Source organism: Epinephelus lanceolatus, chromosome 3 (assembly GCF_041903045.1).
Source record: "Epinephelus lanceolatus isolate andai-2023 chromosome 3, ASM4190304v1, whole genome shotgun sequence".
Lineage (NCBI taxonomy): Eukaryota > Metazoa > Chordata > Actinopteri > Perciformes > Serranidae > Epinephelus > Epinephelus lanceolatus.
In genome coordinates this window covers 8,696,352-8,717,190 of record NC_135736.1, presented here as the reverse complement: position 1 = coordinate 8,717,190, position 20,839 = coordinate 8,696,352, and the positions used below count along the sequence as shown (strand labels likewise).

Sequence of the window (20,839 nt, the reverse complement as noted above, 5' to 3'; positions counted from 1 at the left end):
TACATGTAAATGAAAATGCAGTGGGTGTCCCAGCAATATCAGGACAACTCAGAGTGTATACCATGGCTTAATAAGATACAGAGGCTGTGTGCAAATCCTGATTCATTTTTTAAAGTTGGTCAGCAGTTTTCGCCGTGGTTATGTCAGTTACAAATGCATGGACTGATTTTTGAGCATGAGGGTGCAGAAAGTCACCATTGTATTAATTAACCTTAGCAGCTAATGATATAATATGTAAAATAACAAAGCTGACATGCACAATGTGAACATGCACACACGTGCATACAGTATGCAGCCTCACTGGAAAACCAAAGCAATGGTCAAAAAAGCTACGAGCACAAATATAAGCTGCAGAGTTGGGCGTTGATTCTCAGTGGGTTCGCTAGTAGCTCACACTCTTGTAAGGAGTCATTCAGTTCAATGCTGATACCAAAAATATTGCCTAATGGATCTTTCACTGGAAATGTAGGGTGGGGCATAAATATTGTTGCTATGGTTGGCTGCACTTTGAAAGACCGTGGGTATTTAGATCAGCGGTGGTAGTTAAACTGCCAACTGTTGACAGGAACTGTGTTTGGAGTGTCCTGAAACATAATTTTTAATGTGCACCTGTAAGCCAATCAAAAATTAGTATTTTGATGAGTGACAAGTGTTGCACATTAAATTATATAATCTGTTTTACACTTCGCCCTATAATTGTCTGTCCCTCCCTTGTAACAGTTATGCAGTTCCTTGTGGGAAGCGTTTGTTCCTTGTCACGCCCAGGCCTTCCTCTTCCCTCTACACACACACACACACACACACACACATACACACACAAACATGCACAGGCACATATCCAAACACAGGCACAAACACACAAGGTTAATAGATAAATTCATATAGTACTACACACAAAGCACACTGTGCAGTTTCATTAATAGCAGGTTGCTGCTGTTGATAAAGATTAGAACTAAAATGGCTTGTAAAGTTCCAAATTGTTGTCTTCCAGAGGTACGCTACATTTACTCAAGTATTGTACTTAAGTAGCCCACAATTTTGAGAGCTTGTACTTTACTTGAGTAGGGGAGAGCAGGGACTGTTGTAACATTTTTCACATTTCTGTCTATATCTTGGGACTCTTGTAAGTGCATTCAAAATTTGTTACAAACCTAGTTACATGTGTCTACTATCAAATGGTGTAGCTGTAACATATATAGAAAATGCATGGTTTAGTCTCAGAAATTATATTTTTTCATATGTTGTTACATCTAACTAAGACTCTTGTAGACACACACCAGCTCACCTTACAGCCAACAGCTAAAACATTAGTGCTAACAACTTGCATGAAAGGAATCTACATAGACACATAATAAACATGATTTAAGCTTGATGACTTAACTACAAACAGCAAAAACTATTATATTATAAAATAAATGAAGTAAAAACGTACTTTCTTGGCCCAGAATTAGTTTTTCCTTAAAAACTTGACTGTGTTGGTCACAGAGTGCTAATTTCTCACATGAGGAATAAGGACTAAACTAAGCATGTGCAGAGTGAATCGGATGATTTGTAGCTTGTTCCTGGTTGGAGAAATTTAAAGTGTTAGAACGATGGATTTATAATGATACCAGAAGCCAAGATGGTGCCTATTTATTCCAATGGATAAAAAAAAATCATAATAGAAAGTCATAACTGACCTTGTTTGCAGTTTGAAACGTCCTGTCAACAGTTTTACAGGTGTCTCTTTTTTAATGGTGGTCTATGGGGAAAATGCTTTTCGGGCAGCAGGGGATTTTTATGCTGCAATACCAATAGTGGCCACTGGGAAAGATTAGCTGCAGGGAGATTCCCTGGGGGCCTGGTTACAAATATCCCATGGTACACCCACCCTGGTCTCCCCTATTTCAATTTTCTGCTACTTTATATAGGCCTTATTGTACTCCAGTATAATTCAGAGGGAATATTATATGTTTTATTTCACTACATGCATTTGATCACTTTAGTTAGGCTACTGGTTACTTTGCAGATTACGATCAGTACAAGCCTACAAAATATAAGCAACAAATAAATAGGGAGGCACAATATTGGATTTTTTTGCAGATATCCGATATGCTGATATATGTAACAACTTGTTTGGCCGATAACTGATATCGATATATCCACTTAATTCCCCACCTAATTTTAGTTATCACCAAGTCTCTTTTGCAGGGAAATTAAGATATTATGCATGCATACTCTTATCGTGATGGCCCACCAGCAGATGGAGACATGAAATAGAATGCTTTTTAATGTATGTTATATTCATTCAATGTGCAAAATAAGATAAAGCATGTTGGCTGATTTTGAAAGTTAATTTTAAAACCACTATCGGCAATTACTGATGACGTACCGATATTATCGTGCATCCAAGTTAATGTTGAAGGCAAAACTGTGTTGTAGCCTACTTCACCAGTTGGACAACAGAGTGACGCACGCACATTGATGCATAATTGTAATCAAGTCAAAATACTATATTTTCTGAAATGGGCCATTCTGCACAGGGAGTATGGTTCAAGTAAAATGCAGGACTTTTACTTCACATGTCTTCATTGTCATATTTCTATCTTTTTGTAGTAAAACTGTTCTTGCTATTGCTTTTCCTGTAGCCTAAGTAAAAGAAGCTTTACTTCCTCCACGTCTGTTGTCTTCACACTTGAAAAGAATATTGCAACACATAGGTCTACACACCCAACCCCACACACACACGCACACACACGAACTGGACCACCCCGCCCCGGTCCCGCCCAGCGGCCCGACCCCATGGACAACAGACAGACAGACCGGATCATGTGACAGCAACAGTTTCTAAACGACAAAACCGGAGAGAGAGAGACACACACACACACACACAGATAGATAGAGAGAAAGAGACAGGGAGTTTCGTAACTTCGGGAAGTTTTGTGGAGCCATCGATCAGTGGACTCTTGTTTTTTCTCTCATGTCAGTGACACAGCGGAGCGCTGCCGATCGTCGCCTGCGTCACTTTTTCACCGGAGTTGCCTCAATAGAGTTTCTGAGGGAGCCTCTGCCGTTCAGCAAGGCAGCTGTGAAACTACCGTCTGCCCTCCTGGAATAGATCTGTACAAACCATCTGAGAAGTAAGTTTGACACCGTGATCTCCCTCTGATGTTGCTGTGGCCACTTAGAGACGGTGACCCCGGCACCCTGCTCTTATTTCCTCTCGGATGTGCTGTGGTGAAGCCTGTAATTGCTGCGCGGTCTTTTAAAGGTTAGATGTGGCAGTAGATGATGTGTTGTAATAAAGCAGACTTTATTGTGGGGAAGAAAAAAAAGTCCTTAATTCAGAGTTGTGGGTCTTTTTTAATAAGATCCGGCTGCCTGTGTTTGGTTCATCAGCCTCATTAGTTAATGAAGTTGTTTTTATAGCAGTTTCTTGATTTTGTGGCACATCTGTTGCTGTTAAAATAAAGAAAAAGATTGGCAGTCGGCTAATGGTCTTAACAGTGGCTGATAACTGATGTAACCCGACAGTCAGGCAGCGGAGACTCTGCTATTTATAGCCTTTACAGCCTTTTATAGAGCATAGTGTGGTTTGATTAATTAAAATGTTTGAAACTGGGTCCAGTATAGGCTTGTGAGGAAGGAAGAGAGACTCATTTATAGTGATGTGTCTCCGTCTGTGGAGTTGGTTCCTCTCTTTTTCTTCAGTGTTAATGGCATATTCTGTGACCGCACAGTGTGTGATTTTGATCTAGTTTACAATAGGTTTAGAGATTTGGTACAGATATTAAAATCAGTGTGATCAGTTAAAGGCCTTAGATGATGTTTGATTTGTCCTCATCATGTGTAGTTTAGTTATAGAAATGTAAAGAAAAAGGAAAACTGGTCCATTACAAATTCTGAGATCCCAAGGTGACACATTTAAGTATCTTATTTTGTCCCAAAATTTAAAGATATTTCATTTAAAATAATAAAAAACACACAAAAGCCCCAAAATGTCACATTTAAGTCACTGTAATCAGCAAGAATTTGCCATTTTTTTTGATTAAACAACTGAAATGATTCATTGATCTCCCAAACTGTTTTCACCTTACTGTTACTCTACTCATTGATTAATTGATTGATTGAGGCTCCAGCTGTAGATCATATTGACAGCCAGGCTGAATATGATGCTGGAGCTTGTGTGAGAGATGACCCTCAGTGTGGCTGCGTGGTGTCAGAGCTGAGTGCAGTGTTACACACTCACATGGAGCATATGTGACAGGTGTGTGTGTGTGTTCAGTCAGTCACACCTGAGCTTCTTTGTCTTACCTCTGGTTTCACTGCATCCTGTATAATACACACACCTCTCTCTTTCTTTCTCTCTCTCTATGTGTGTGTGTGTGTGTGTGTGTGTTTCTCCGTCTCTGTCTCTCCCTGTTTCCTGTGCTTTGTTTCAAGGCTGAGGCTTGCGTCACACATTCCACTTGGCATATGAAGCCCTTATCCTGTTTAGAGCCTGGAGTGAGAGAGAGAGGGAGAGAAAGAAGGGAGGAGAGAGGGATGTGGATGTGGGGGGTGGACGGGTGGAATGAGGGCGACCTCTTTCTTTCTCTTTCTCTCTCTCTTACTTAACACTTTTCATTTGCTCTAGAAAAGTGTCCAAAAGAAGAAGATGAGCTGACCTTTCTTTTCATTTGTTTCTTATTTATTTGTGTCTCATTAGAGCAGACACACACTTATTTATGCACACGCCCCAAATACCCCACCCACCCCTACGCCTTTTTTTTCCTGAATCAACATGCTGATGTTATCTGGTGGAACAAAATGCGCAAGAGTGTGTCCACACACACACACACACACACACACTGCTCAAAGGGCATGTCCTAGGGAACATTAGGGCTAAACATTAAACCCCTGCTGCTGAAGAGTTGGTGATTCTTCATTAGAAGTTAAGGGAATAAGGCCACCGTGGTCAACAGACAGCCATAAACGTAAAAAGCTGTAACTCGTTACACAACTTCACATGCGTGCCAACACATGCACGCACACACACAGCCATGTAAAAGCACACACACACACACACACATACACACACATTGGTGCGGTGTGTCTGTTACCGCTTTTAAACCACTGGATTGAGCCACTGTGACTGTGTAGCTCTTTCTAACCCCCAGCCCCCCTCCCCATGTTTGAGGTCCATTGAAGTTTTGTCATATTTTGGTTGAAACCCACTTCGTTTTCTTCCCCGTTTCTGTCTCTGCCTTGTTCTTTCCACTTCCATTTTGACATAGTTTGGTCAGAGCGGCTGTTTTCTTTGCCCTTTCTCTCCTTTATCCCCCCCTCCACTCTCTCCTCTCATTCTTCGGGTAGGGAGGTGCAGTGTGTGTGTGTGTGTGTGTCAGACAGGAAACCGCAGGCCCCCTGCAGCAGCACCCCCCATTTGGCTTCACTCTCCTCCTCCTCCTCCTCCTTCTCTTCTTTACACCCCCCGACCCATCACGCAGTGTGGAAATAATAACAGTCGGACTAAACTCTGAGGGCTTCCGCTTCTCCTTCTCTCCTTCTCTCCTTCTCTCTGTCCTCAGTTGTCTGGAAAGCCTCAAAACTTTGCTGTCTTTGACAAGTACAGTTTAAGGTGTGTACACGTGTGTGTGTGTGTGTGTGTGTGTGTGTCAGTGTTTAAACCTTATGTCAACTCCGGTGTGTCTTTAAATGTGTGTGTGTGCTTGTGTGTGGATGTGTGTGATGATGGATCCTGTTTCCTCTCCCCTGCTGACGGCCCCCTCTGGCTTCCCCCCGAGGTCTGCAGGCCTGCAGCCCTGCAGCCCCACAGTGTGCTGCTGGAGAGGAGTAGAGAGAGGCTACGTGGGGTGGGGGGGGGGTGGTAGGCAGCTCAGATGAAGGAATAGGAAGCCAAAATAAGAGGATGGGGGCTTCGGCAGGGGCCCGTAAAGTGAGAGGAGTCAAAGTCAGAGCATATGAGGCATTATCAGGGGAGTCAGGGGTAGGAAGTGAGGTAAGGGGTTGAAATTGGGAAGCAGGGAGGTACAGTAGGGGGTGAGGGCTTTAAAGACGGGGTAAATTTAAAGTAGTCGAGGGCAACAGGAGAAGAAACTACATCAGAGGTGAGGTCAGAAAAAGGAAAAGTTAAACGCCGGAATATTAGCTCGTCAACTTCATGCGTCATGTAATTGGGATCTGAAGTTTAAGAATACCCAGTGCATTCCCTTAGGGGTGTAAATAGGTAACAAGGTGTGAGTCAAGCTATAGTATGTACATGAAGTTCTACACTGCGAGCGATGAAGTGAGTGTGAGTGAGTCAGGCGATTGGTGATCAAAGTGACAGGCGTGGTGGGGGACAGCAGGGGGCTAACATGAGGTGAGACTGGCAGGGTAAAAGAGGTGGTAAAAACAAGAAAGACAAGGAAAAGAGTCAGAGGCAGCGAAATGAAGGCTGTAAGTGTGTGTGTGTGTGTGTCTATTGCGGCGTGTTCTTGGACAAAGCTGTTGTCTGGAGGTTTCTGGTCTCTCTGGTGATCTCATCATCTCCAGCCTGTTGCCATTAGAGGGTGTGTGTGTGTGTGTGTGTGTGTGTGCGTGCGTGCGTGTGCAGCCCCGTTAGTGTCTGTGTCTGTTAGAGCATGTGTGCGTGTCTGTAATAATTTAGCCCTTTAGTGATTTAGTGTGTGTATTCTGTCGAGCTAGCAGAAACTTGGTGTGCGGCTGTGAGTGTGTGTAAGTGCATGTGTGTGTGTGTGTGTGTGGTTGAGTCAGTAGCTAGGGACTCCAAGCCACAATATTTTCCCCTTCAGTCATGTTGTTTTATATCATTCATGGAGAGGGAGAGAAAAAGAGTGCGGGGTGGTGTGCGGTTCAGATAAATACAGTAGTAAAGACGTGAATGATTGCTGAGGAGCGAGTGAAGAAGAGGTGGAGAAGAACGGAGTCCAAGGGTGGAGAGAGGGGTGTAGGAAGTGTTTGCTGAGTGGGTTGGGGTTGAGTACACAGTAGCTCTACTGACCTAGAAGGACAATATTTGCAGACCACACTTGACATGCACAAACACACACCCACATGTAGAGCGCAAAGGGAGGAAAAACTCCCCAACAACTCAAGGTAGGGCTGCTTGTTTACCAAAAAGGTGCAGCACACGCCGGTTCCTTCATGTCACAGTATGTGATTTTACATCTGAAAATGGGAATGCTCTGATGACGCAGAGGTGCAACAACTGTCTGATTTCCATCTGGCAGAAGTAGGTTGTTGCCCTCCATCAGTTCCATGAGACCTGTTGCACACCTCAGTCTGTCAGAGGATCAGTGCAACTACTGCTGCAACCAATGATTATTTTTATTATCAGTTAATCTGTAGATTTTGTTCTCAAGTGAAGTATTAATTCAGCTGAGTCATCTGAAGAAAATGTTGGGATTGTACGTTTCTGCAAACATTTGAATGTTTTGTTCTTATCATATCAGTGTGTCTAAACTGACATAGTATATGAGCGGATGTTATCACCATGAGGTGGAGGGGATGGTGGATGGCGTGACGCCTTGGCGAGACACCTGCAAGCTGCAGACCACTGCATATCAGTGTTCGAGACCAACAACAAAATCTGTTTTTGTGAGTTATCACTGCATCTTTCAGTGGCAACCAAACAGGCTGTTTGTGGCAACCTGTTGCTGTTTTTCCAGTGGAGATAGGTCACGTAAGGCTGTTGTTTTTTACCGAGACATCACTGCTTTTCCTGCCAGGATGGTGCCATGAAAGGTGTTGTTTGTTTGCAAAGATATTGCTGCATTTCCTGATAGGATGGTGCCATAAAAAACAGTTGGTTTTTTACCAAGACATTGCTTCCTTTCCTGCCTACATTGTGCCACCAGAAACGGGTATTTTAAGCCAATATATGATCTTTTTCTAACCATAACCAAGTAGTTTTTGTGCCCAAACCTAACCACATATTGACTCCAGTTTTGCTGAAACATTAGAAATGTAACGTTTCAGTGTATCCGCTTCAAAATATCATACAAATGTAACGTATTCATAGTTTACAGAAACGCACAATGCCAACATTTATTCTGCCAGTTGGGTTGATTATTTACAAGGTCTATTCAATTCAACTAACGGTCACACAAGGCAAAGAAAAGTAGCAAATTCTTACAGTTTAGAAACTTACACGAGGGAATGTTTGGCATTTTGGTTTAAAAATAATGTGAAGGATTAACAAATTATCAAAGTAGTTGCTGCTGATTAATTTTCTGTAAATGACTCGATTAATCTATTAATAAGCTCTTAATGCAGCACTGATTTATACACAAATCAACAAGCTCCAGCTCCGGATTGTCTTTCCTCTCTTGAGGCTGTATGGTTTGCGGAGGTTTACAGAGACAGACGCTGCACCGCTCAATTAAATTTCTTTCCTGTGATTGTCTTAACTTTCGGTGTCTCATTGTATTTATTCTGTTATGATACACCCTGGGGAAAAGTTTGTCTTTTTTACAAAGACGCTCTCCCCTCTCACCATCCTGCTGTCACACATTGCCTGATAACCTCTGTTCAGTGGTAAACCCAAACCACCTGACATACACCTCCATGCAGATTAAAACAAAACATTAATTATCTGCTGCTGTTGTTATATGACCCAGATCTCTGTCACCCAAATTGCCCCAGACCAATGACAAGCAGATTTAGCCCACTGAACTTAAGTGTTTGTCTCAGACTACATAAATCACCTTCACCTCCATGTGAGCAGGCCTGTGAGAGGAAATATTGCATGACAGGTGAACTCTGAGAAGAATGGTATGTTCTTTCGAGGATTTTAATGTACGCGTGCTGCAGGGCTTTGCTAGAGTCTTCATCAGATAACTGATGAAGCCCATTTTGTTGAGCACGTGAACACATATGGTATGTGCATGTGCATGTACTGTGCAGATACAAGTGAGTGTTCACAGGAACACACATGTAACTGTAAATCTCCCTCCAGCTGAGCCCTGCAGTGACAAGGTAATTTGCATTTTAGAGTTGAAAGAAGATGGTGAGTCACTCATGTCTGAGTTCTCAAATGTGTTTGTTTTTGATGGGTGTTTTTTTTTTTGTTCACACACACAGCGCCTTATCAAATTGGCTTATGACTCTTGCAGTTACACATTTCTGTTTATCAGGCTACAAATTCTCTACCAGAGGGAGATGTTTTGACATTTTGAGAATGGTTCGACACATTTGCCAACACGTGCCACTTTTGGCAAAGAAAAGTAATGGCAACAGCAGTGTAAGAAATGTTGATGTTGCCGCCTAGAGGCAAAGAAGGGAAAAACTGCTATGTGCACACAAATGGCGGCTATTCAGAGGAATGAACTGCACTCATGGCACAAGAAAACAAATTGCATCCATTGCATACAATTTTGAAAATTGATTATTTGTTAAAATTGTTTATAAAAAAATGTCAAGCGCTTGTTTTAAGCTTTGCCAATGTGAGGATTTGCTAACTAGTTATGTGCAGATTGCCTCTGGTGTCATCTGAAGTGATGTGAAGTATTTTCTCAGATTTAGAGAACCACGCCTGCACAGATATTTCACTCCACCTCTACCAGTCGCTGTAGGCTATGTTGCTTTTCAGAGGTTCAGCACGTAAGATTTGGGGGGATTTAGTGGCATCTAGCGGTGAGGATTGCAGATTGCAACCAGCTGAAACTTCTCCCAGTGAGAATTCCTTCACCATTCATTGTTCAGGAGGTTTTTAGCAGGAACCGAATTATCTGCAGAGGTCTCTTCAGACAAATGGACCAGGTGATGAAAACCAGTAAAAACACTGAATAAAGCAGTTTCATGTAACAAACAAAAAAAACAAAAACAAAAACAAAAAAAAACAAAATTGTTTTTTGAATGCTCTTGGCTGGGCTGCCAACTATGGTGGGCGATCTCCATAGACGAGGATCCATTCCTTATGCAGATACAAACGTCTCATTCTAAGGTAACAAAAACACAATAGCCATGTTTCCATCAGCCTGTTTAGGTGCGCATTGTGCATCTAGAAGTATCGCATCAGAAAATTATGATAGAAACGCCAAAATTCGAATTAAAATCCCCTGATTCGCACAAACTAAAATACGCTCGCTTTAGCTGGGTTTTGGTTGATTAAAAAAAATGCTGATTCGCAAAACGGGGGATGGAAACAGTTATGTTCAAATTAAGTTTGACGTAGCGCACCTCTCTCCATGGTGATATCCACACTCCGGGTCGGGAAGGCGGTAATGCATTTACAAGCTGGTTGCCAACCGCCAGAATACGTAGAAGAAGAAGAATGCGAGACTTGTTTTGTTTCCGGTTCTGTGAAAATCTCACAGGAGTTCGTAGTTTTCACCAAAGTCCGTACATTTAATGGAAACACACAGGATTCATATTTCTTTCAATGCGCATTTCCCAATGATTCGAATCACTTTTGGATGGAAACATAGCTAATGATTCAGATTTTTTGGTGGTTATAAACTAAACATACGTATTATATTATACTCCATTTCTGCCAATAAATGCCCCTAAATCCTTCACACTGGACCTTAAAAGTAAAGTGTTACTTAACAACTTTGGGCTCTGCTCAGGCAGAACAAATATTTGAAGATGTCATTGGATGTCCGTACCTTGGACTGTGGGAATTGGACTTTTCTGACATTTTGCATACAAAAGAATTAATCTGAAAAAATGATTGACAGATTAAAGGATAACAATGGTTAGTAGCAGCCATACATGTTGAACCTTGGGCTGGAAACTGTGATTATATCATTTGGACCTGTATCTGGTGCTTTCCATCAGAGACACTGTGTCTCCTTGTTTGCAAATGTGAGTCAGAGATGTGTCTCTTGCAGAGCGCTTTCAGTGCGAGTACCCACTGCAACGCTGTTTTTTAGGTAGCAGAGGGGAAATATTTCGATATGAACACAAGAGAGATACAGGATGTGGGGACTTCCACAATGGCCAGTGATTTTTAAAATCCAGTTTATTGGACATTTTAAATTTCTTGTATTTGTAGGGAAAATACCTGTACACTGAACTTAGTGTTCACTGTACACTCACTCTTTTGTCCTTTTTCTGTTTTGTGATCTATCTGTTTCTGCTTCTGCTCTTATTTCCGCCACTCTGTGTAGTTCACAACCACAATAGAGCAACTGCTTGACCTCTAGTTGAACTACAAAACAATACAAACCCGGATTAGAAAACACACCCTCAAAGACATATGTACACACACACACACACACACACACACACACACACACACACACACACAGGCCCCACCTAACTGCAGTCTCTTTGTCTCTATGGAGCCGGGCGAAGGGTGAGGCTTCAGTCGTCATGTTCACACCCTTCCTGACCCAGTGAGCGAGCATCCTGCTCCCCTATTGGTCTGTTCCCCATCTGGACTCTGTGTGTGTGTGTGTGTGTGTGTGTGTGTGTGTGTGTGTGTGTGTGCTTGTGTGTGTGCTGGGGTGTGATGGCCTGTGTTCTTGCCCATTTGTTAATAATTAAAGGCTAGCTTGTCTCCAGACTTGGGACTTTAATCAGGTCACACACACACAGACTCCCTCAGGGTACATTCTTTGACAGTTCATGTTGCCTCTTAATGCACCGGTGAACACACACACACACACACACACACACAATCACACTCATAAACACCCTCGTTTAGGCACAAACACAGAGTCATCGCAGCTACACCTGGCCATTCAAAGCCAAAGTAACTGGAACCACCTTTGAAACCTCACACGCTTGTGATCCAAACACTTGACAGACCTTTATAGGTGTGTGTGTGTGTATGTGTGTGCCTGAAATGTGTGAGGTATCACTGTCTAGTCTTCGACGCTGGGTAGTTTTTAGCCACATCACACCTGGAAATGTCTCGTAGTGTCATAAAACGGTCTGCCAGACACCAGACAAGATGGACAGTGGGAGCGAGAGGAGCTTCTGGTTTGAAGTAGAAAGTAGAGAGGAGGAGAAGGTGTGTAAAATGTGACAGAAAAAAGATGTTTGGCTATTGTCTGATGTGATTAACTGGAAGTGAGGTCGACAGCGCTCACACACACACACACACACACACACACACACACACACACATTTCAGAAACCTTTACTTAAGTACAGACCCTTGTCTAGTCTTTCCCTCTACTTTACGTGATTTACTTTTCATCGCCTCTCAAAGACGTCTGTGTGTGTATCCATGGGTGTGCGAGCGTGTGTGAGTCCATACAAGTTGTCTTGCAGTTTTACTGTTTCTTCTCCTGCCTTGAAAATGAGATCATCTTATAAACTGTTGATGGTATTGTACAGTTAGAGATGAAAATATGACAAATGAACAGGGTTACAGACATTTACTCAAATACGGTACTTCAATACAATTTTAAGGTACTTTACTTGAGTATTTCCATTTTCTGCTGTTTTATTCTTGTCCCAGAGGGTAATATTGTACTGCACTACACTTATCTGACAGCTATAGTTTCTTTTCATATTCATATTTAACATTGCTTCCCAACCTTTTTTTTTGGCTTTTGACCACCGACAAAAAAAGCAGAGTCTAGCTGAGGCCCCTTGTCACGTTTCAGATATCTGTATGAGTTGTTGGCTGTTCCACCAAAGAGACACTTCCCCTCAAAACTTCTCACATGGTTTCATTTAAACAACAGTTTTGAGGCCCAAAGATGTAAAATATGGCCACTACTTCACACAGAAAAGGCAAAGGTTAGAGAAAAGTCTAAAATATGAATTCAGATTTATAGCAGAAGTATGTTCTTTCTTTCTTTGACCCCATTAATCATCTCACAACCCCTGAGATTTATTTTGTGGCCCTTTGGAGGGGCTTGACCCCTAGGTTGGGAATCACTGGACCATCAGTTTTTTTAGTTTGAGTAAAGTATCTATAAAAATAAATTATAGAATAAATTAGTGCGTAAATGTGTTATAATGTGTTAAATGTCAATACTGATGGCTGTATGCCTTTATTTTGTAGGAGCCTGGCCTGTGCAGCCATGCTGATGTATGACTACCCTCTGAAGACAGACATGGAGACGGTGAGACATGTGATTGTGTAAATGTAGCTTTCGGTGCTGTATGTGTGTGTGTGTGTGTGTGTGTGTGTGTGTGTGTGTGTGTGTGTGTGTGTGTGTGTGTGCACTCCCATCATGCAAAACATGTTTTTGATGCCATATTGTAATTCTGACCTACACACACACTCCTGCTACATGTCTAGACAGACTGGTTCCCACATTCCATCTCTTCCTGGACAAACAGGCTGTTGTACAGTGGACATTTGCATACAATGGGTACAAACACTGCCAGGCAGCAGGCTAATGAACACACACACGGACACACTGTACTCTGAGACATAACAGTTATCCGCTCCCAACCAGAGCTGGGTTAAAGTTTTTTGGCTGGCTGTAGTTGTTTGTGTGGCAGAAACATGTTTTCCGTGTTATTCAGCGCAGGACGGAAATTTTTAACTGCTCTTTTGTCTCCCTCCTCTGCTTCCTTCTTCTGCATCCTCCCTTTCTCTCTCACAGTCATTCTACTCTTCGTTAGTGAAAACCCCGGAGCCATACGGAGTAATCTTCTCCCATCCCGCCCACCTCTACCACCCCACGCACATGCACACCTTCACTCAGTCCCACACCCCCACCAACCCCACACACACCCAGCTGGAGCCAGTGGACCTGTCTGTCAGCAAACGTTCCTCCTCCACCTCCTCTTCCTCCTCCCCTCCCTGCTCCTCCGCCTCCTCCCCGGCCTCCTCACGCAGCTCCCCGCCTTCCCCCTACAGCTCAGCGAGTCGTGCCTCCCCGCGCTGCTCCCCCCCACACTCCCAGCTGCGCTCCTCGCCCTCCCATGCTCTCCCGCCTCCCACTCCCTCACTTACTTACCCCACCATGGTGGGTCCTCTGATCGGCTCGGGATCCGGAGTCATCCAGGGGTCGGGGGTCATGGTGTCTCCAGTCATGGTGCCTCTGTCTGTCCTCTACCCCTCGCCTCTCCACCTGCATCAGCCCATAATGGTGAGCCCACCTGTCGCCAGTGACGACGACCATCATCGAAGCAGGGAGCACAAGTCAGGTGAAGCTTCATTCATTGTTTTAATTTAATTCAGCTTCTATTTTTAAAGTTGATTTGAGCTTTATTAACATGATATACTGTATGTGTTGCTAATAATTAAAAAAACAAAACAGGAAGGATCATGACAGTTATACATCAGTGTACAACTGCAGGCTTCATCTTTCTCCAAATAAGAGTAACAGCTCAATGAGGAAGTTTTCATTTCCTCTGTTTTCAGAATATCAGTTTCAGCAGATTCTTGTTTCTTAGGAAAGCTTTATTTCCAATTTGTTCTGTTTTCTGGGGTCAAATGAAGGTCTCTGTGATTCACAGAGGTCACCATCTCTGAGTCTCCTACATCTGATACAAACAGACAATGACAAAATACATATGCCCTTCCCTAGAAGCACTTCTGTTGTAGCATCAAAACAATCCAAAACATGTTGTTAGCATGACTAAATATGTTTTCATATCTGAAATTTAAAAAAAAAAAATGAAAAAATTTGAATTTCCCAGCTGAGGCCTTGTTTTGTCACCTTAATTTGACATATAAAATATTAACAGTGTGTTAAAGGAATACTTTTTTTAAAAGGGGTTGTATGAGGTACTGATTTAGTCAGTGTATTACACACAGTAGATGTCAGTCAGCCTCCCCCCAGTATGGAGAAGCAGGCTTAAGTCCATCACAGAAGCTAAACAGTGCACTGCTGTGGAGGGGTCAGCAACAAAATGTACTAAAGCCACCTCAAAAAATCAGTTTAAGTGTACACTATATTTAGAATTTTTTTGTTGTCAGGCAGTGATTTCTAATTGGGACCTGAAGCCGTTATATCACTCTCTTGAAAGCAAGACTCCATTGAGGCAAACAGAAATTGCTGAAACAGGAGCTGCTAGTCTACCGCTGCCTCGATCAGTTATAGTGTGTTATAGTGTGTTATAGTGACTTTGGTGTTCAAAAGAGTTTGTTAGCAGTCACAAAAGTCACATAATAACAAAAACAAACTTACTGGGGTAAACCAACAGCTCCTGTGTTCAGTGAGCCAAAATTACTGTTTTTGTCAATGGAGTGTGGTGGCTTTGATGAGAGCATAGGTGGGGACGTTAATGGTTTCCCTGTTGGAATGGACTGTCTGACAGATAGTGGTAAAAATGGGATTTTTTTAAGGTGGCTAAAAAACGTTTTGCTGCTTCCTCAGTCCACAGCAGTACATTGCTTAGCTCTCATTTCAGTACTCCAGTCTGCTTCTCCAAACTGGGGGTGAGCCGACTGACACCTATTGTATGTAATATACTGACTTTGAGTAAGTACCTCATACAACCCCACTTCAGAAAATCCATACTATACCTTTAATGTGAATGAATCCTGACCATGCCGCAGCACTGACCATACTGACCAGTAATTTCTATCTACCCAGTTCACTGTGGCGATGCCCACGACCTGCACAAGCCAATCAAAACAGAGCCTCGCTCGGAGCTCGCTCATGACCTCGACAGGAGCCACGAGATGAAATCATCAGTCATCAGGATACCACACGAATACGGGTGAGAACACTCATACAGATTTTGAAAGAAGCACCAGAAGTTTCATAAGTTTCACTGTCTGCTGCGGCGCTTCCCCTTTAACTTTATATGGAAGTCATTTTCAGAGGCTTTGACCGGATCCTGCTCTGTTCCTGTTGTGATCTCTTTAAAATTAAGCTGCAGCCCCAAGACTGTGGGGCTGGGTGTTGTTTGATGTATGATTTTGATGATACAATTTTGTAGTGAAATTATTATCACCCAAAAAATGATTTAATTGTGCTCAGTACATTTATTTGCTTGAATCCACATAAGCACAGAAAAATAACTTCTCACATTCAGTTTTACTCATGTGCCCTCTCTCAAACTCCCTGCTTTGTATGCCTTGATTCGCACATTCTCTCAACATTACAAAAAAATCTTTACAAATTACAGAGATAACACAGGGCCAATAACACAGTGACTGTCATGGCCGACACATGAACACACAACACACTGACTCTACTGTATGTTGGGTGTGTCAGATTTCCTCATTCCTATGTGGCACCTTTTATTAGCTTATTTCCAGTCTTGTCCATCAGCCACACTTCTCATTACGGCTCCTTCTCTTATCACATTCTCGTCGGCCGCACACGCTCATATCAGCCATCTTGATCTTGTCACCCTCCTCCTCTCTTCCCATCTCTCCTTTCCTTCTCCTCCCCTCCTTCCCTCCTCACTCAGCACTTCCTGTATATTGTAGCGCTCATTGTCCGGCATCTCCCACTCCTTCTTTCCTTCCTGCTTCCTCCTCCTCCCCCTCCTCACCTCTCGTCGTCATCTGTTTTCGTTCCCAGAGGTTCTTCTTGTACAGAATAACGGCTTTTACCTCAGAGGAGTAATTGCATGTTGGTTACACGTGTAATAGTCAGGGAATGCTGCCAGTTAGTTCTTGCTCGTGTGTGAATGGAGTGTATTATCTTGCCCTCCGCCCCGTCCTTTACTGTAGTTGTCAGGGCGGTACCCATCACAGGCTGTCGTTACCCTTGATGACTGAAATAATTGGACCCTAAGAAAAAAGAAGTGGTGTGGGTTTATCTGTCATCACCTCTTTTCTCAAAACACAAGAACAATGTAAATATACTGTAAGTATTCAGGAACGAGGTCAAGTTTGCTTAGCGTCTCGATGTGTATAATAATGATGGGTTAGCCTAAGTGTGTGTGTGTGTGTGTGTGTGTGTGTGTATGTGTGCATGTGTCGCAGGGGACTTTCTGCACATTCCTTTACGCAGAACTGATCTGTGAGGGATTCATATTTCAACACTCGACACCTGCTCTCAACTGCCACTTACACACACTCACACACGCACATACACACACCCCTACACACACACACACACACATTAATGATGTGCGAAAAGACAGCTTTTTTTTGACTGTTAAGTATTTGAAATTTTTGCTTTTCTACTCTATTCTCTTCTATTCTTTTGTATTCTACTTAATTATTCTTTGACTTGAATGTACTTTTGCAGAGAGAAAACAAAGCTCACACACACACACACACACACACACACTAGGCGCGCAGTATTAGAAACCTTATCTTCTTGGGCTCATTGTTGTTGGGTATGAGTTCGGAAAGTGTGTTGCAAAGTTGAATCTACTATTTCATACTTTTTGGTCTTCTAGAACTTGTTTGTATTATTTTCTGCTGGATGTCATCAGATTCCAGCGACTAAGTCGTTGAATGGTTAAATGAAAACATGAGAGAGGTGACAGGACAAAGCAAAGGCGTGGCACACTGGAAAAAGGCGGGAGGTGTTTTTCAACTTCCTGACTGGTAGAAGTTGTTATTGCATTGCAGAGTCACTGCAACCAAATTTAACTTGCATTAGATTTCAACACCATGAAGGAGGCGGCTGTAGTGTGACACTACCTCCCTCTCCTGGTCAAATCACATGAAGCAATGAAATCTAATGAATGCTCTCCTCTCTGTGTCTCTCTCAGGGGTAACAACCCATCAGTAATAGTCCATTCAGGTGCAAAGCATCCTCTCCCCGCTGAGTCTCCGGACACACTGAAAAAGCGTCGAATTCACCGCTGTGACTTCAGTGGCTGCAACAAAGTGTACACCAAGAGCTCCCACCTCAAAGCACACCGCAGGACACACACCGGTAAGAGTCCTGATTCGCACACAAGCTTTACTTCTTTTTTAACCTATCACAAGCATTTTCACTTAGGGAATGTTCTTTACTTATTAGAGGAGGAGGATGGCTGGAGTTTGACTTTGTTTTTTGTTTTGGTTTATTTATGTATTTATTTTTTTCAATCTTGACCTTCCCTGAATATTTTTACTTTAGCCTCCCTGAGTGACGGGGGAAAATATGTGACACTCATAGATAGATAGATAGATAGATAGATAGATAGATAGATTTTTTTTTAAATATTTATACCAAATGTAGATATTGGAGTCAATGCAACAAGCAAGTGAGTGAGAGTTATCACCAACACAAACAGCTAAATTCTCAAACAAAATGCTGATCCTCTTTACAAATCGTATCGTTACACAAGCTGCCTGACCTGGTTCTACCACACAAATCCAGCAAAAATTAAAAAGGGTGCACATCACACATATGCATGCACACACACTATAGTGCACATAGCTAGCACAAACCACAAACCAGTCAGTGACGTCATATTTTACAGTCTGTGATTTTGATCAAATTTTAGTATTTTAAGCTCAATTTGTTTTTTTGTTTTTTTTGTTTTTTTCCCCTGATGGAATCCTAGTTGCACATGCTGTGTTCAAGAATCATCAGAAATTTGATAATCCAATGACAATTTTTGCCCCTACAGTTTCTGGCTATGATGAATGTGTACTACTGATTTTTTCAAAGAAAACTACCTCTCAAACCAGCTGGTGAGCCTTGGGGTTCAGAGGGTGTTAAAATAATTACAAAAAACAACCAGTTAAAGTTGCTTATCACTTCTCTCAGCCAAAATAAAAGCACAAATCCTTCCCCAGTGTTTCAAAAAATTGTTTGACATGCCATCCCCATTTTGCACCACCCCTTCTACCCTCATAAATAACTAACAGTCCCTTGTCTTTTTTATTCTCTGTATGTACAGGTGAGAAACCCTACAAGTGCATGTGGGAAGGCTGCACGTGGAAGTTTGCCCGTTCAGACGAGCTGACGAGACACTTCCGCAAGCACACAGGAGTCAAACCGTTCCAGTGCCCCGACTGTGAACGCAGCTTCTCCCGCTCTGACCACCTGGCTTTGCACAAGAAACGCCACCTCCTGGTGTGAAACCATCCACCCGGGCAGCTTGAAAGTAACTTGGTGCTGCGTTATACATTGGACTGTACCACTTTGACTTGAGGGGGGGACTTTAAAAGAGCTGGCCTTACACGTTGGACTTCGACAGGGAGTGGGGAAATGTTCCTCAGGGTGCAAGTTTAGACTTTTTCACCTCATTAGCCTGAATATGAGCTGGTGTCAGCCTATTAGTCATCTAACACCATCTTGTTTGCAGATATATCATCAGCTCATTTTGACATAATAATAGAAATAAGGTTGTTGCACCACACCTCTGATCAGCTGTGGAAGGTCCAGACACTTTTTTAAGAAAGAGGCTGCAGCATCTCAGCTGGCCTGAGAGCAGCGCCCTCCTCTGTCCACGGAACCAAACAGCAGTGACACCCGCTCATGTGGCATGCTCAAGCTTCTCTTTGCAACATCAGCTCTCATTTCTCTGCATGCATTCAAGTAAAGATTATGGACTTAAACTTACACACGTTATTTGCTAGCTAGGCCAATATAATGTGAAACTTTCCAGAATGTATCGTATCACACCTACTGTGCATCGTGTCATACATCAGCTTTCTCTCATCAGCGCAGCTACCTGTGACATAACGCTAACTCCACCTTCATGGACCGCCACATTTAAACACCACACACCTCATCTGCCTCTACAAGCTTACATCATGAAGTGACTTTACAAAAAAAACAACACAACAGGTAGCTAATGCTTGCTTTTTAATGTACATATATGCACACGTTTAACGGCACACACAGCAAGAAAACATGCACTTAAAAAAGCAGCCTCGGTCTGGTGTGCTTTTGGTATTTGGGTTGAAAACAAAGTGGGGACTGTGGGTCTCGATCATTGTTGGAGTGAAGTGTTTTTTATGTTTTCATTCAGAAATGTGAAAGTTGCTGCATAGGGGCATTATTGTGTCAGTGAGGAAAAGACACCACTCGGTTGGTTTAAGGGTTGAAGCAATGAAATGTCTCATGTCTTATATCAAGTTTATGTATCTATATGAACTAATGGCTGGTTTGTGATGTGACACCATGGTAGCCTTTTTTATTGTATGACACTTTTATATGGGACAAATACAAAGTGCAAAGCAGGGACATTTGCTCTTTGATTTTTGTTTATTAGGAGCAGATGGGTTTTTATTCCAGCCCGCTACATAGGATATATCATATAAACGAAAGTAACATTTAATTCAATAGTTTTCTAAATCGAAGGTCATAAGATATATTCTTCTACTACACCATCAAATTTTTCACACCATCACAACTTTAGAGCACAAGTTTGTTTTTACAGCTTCTGGAGAACAAAGTAGTTTTGTTTATAGTGTCTTTGTACATGCCTCCAATGTGCACTTTATATATAAATATATATATATATATATATATATATATAAAACATTCCCAAAGCCAAATATTTTCTAATCACATCAGTTTTTTCTATTCATACATCTGCTGGTCAGTTTGATCGGAAAAATACAACAGGTGTCTTGTCATTTTCCAGTCATGTAATACCAGAGGAAAGTGTGACTCTTTCGTTTATTTACATGTGTACACACACAAACACATACCGAATGTAGCGGCTCAACTGATCTGCATCTTGCCCCTGGATTCTCTTTGCCTTTTTTTGCTTGTACATGTTTTTTGTATTTCTGCAAATATAAGTTGTAATATATATATATATATTTTATAATTGATTATTAGACTGAAAGGGCAATTAAAGGTTTTTTTTTATTAAGCATGATATTATGATACTCTCATAATAATGGATATTATACATTTCTATAATGTCGTGTCTATAATAAACCCTATCTCTTTTTAATCTAAACGTTGGCAATTCAAAGGGAACATGTTAAACTGTGAACATATAACTGTACAGGTTCTGCAATTTTGCATTTATTTTAAGACAGAATATTCATACCACTTAATAAACTTATTGATAATATTTGCAGAATGGAGTGCTGTGCCTTATTTATGTGTGTATTTGTGCTGAAACTGTTG

At 42.1% G+C, this 20,839-nt stretch overlaps 1 protein-coding gene across 1 annotated transcript; it reads left to right on the top strand.

The window, feature by feature from the left end:
* Positions 1 to 2,791: 2,791 nt before the first annotated feature.
* klf3 (Kruppel like factor 3 (basic)) lies at positions 2,792 to 20,783 on the top strand. The gene is made up of 6 exons (XM_033624806.2): positions 2,792 to 3,119; positions 12,949 to 13,009; positions 13,499 to 14,045; positions 15,440 to 15,566; positions 17,526 to 17,692; positions 18,648 to 20,783. Exons 2-6 carry the CDS (start codon positions 12,968 to 12,970, stop codon positions 18,827 to 18,829), a joined length of 1,065 nt encoding a protein of 354 aa, XP_033480697.1. The 5' UTR covers positions 2,792 to 3,119; positions 12,949 to 12,967; the 3' UTR covers positions 18,830 to 20,783.
* The last annotated feature ends 56 nt before the right edge of the window (positions 20,784 to 20,839 follow it).

What these genes read in the sequence shown, in the direction of transcription:
- klf3 (XM_033624806.2), top strand. Translation starts at nt 12,968, where the DNA reads ATGCTGATGTATGACTACCCTCTGAAGACAGACATGGAGACG. An exon ending in TGAAGACAGACATGGAGACG is followed by an intron (nt 13,010 to 13,498) that starts GTGAGACATGTG and finishes TCTCTCTCACAG; the next exon opens with TCATTCTACTCTTCGTTAGT. An exon ending in ACACCGCAGGACACACACCG is followed by an intron (nt 17,693 to 18,647) that starts GTAAGAGTCCTG and finishes CTGTATGTACAG; the next exon opens with GTGAGAAACCCTACAAGTGC.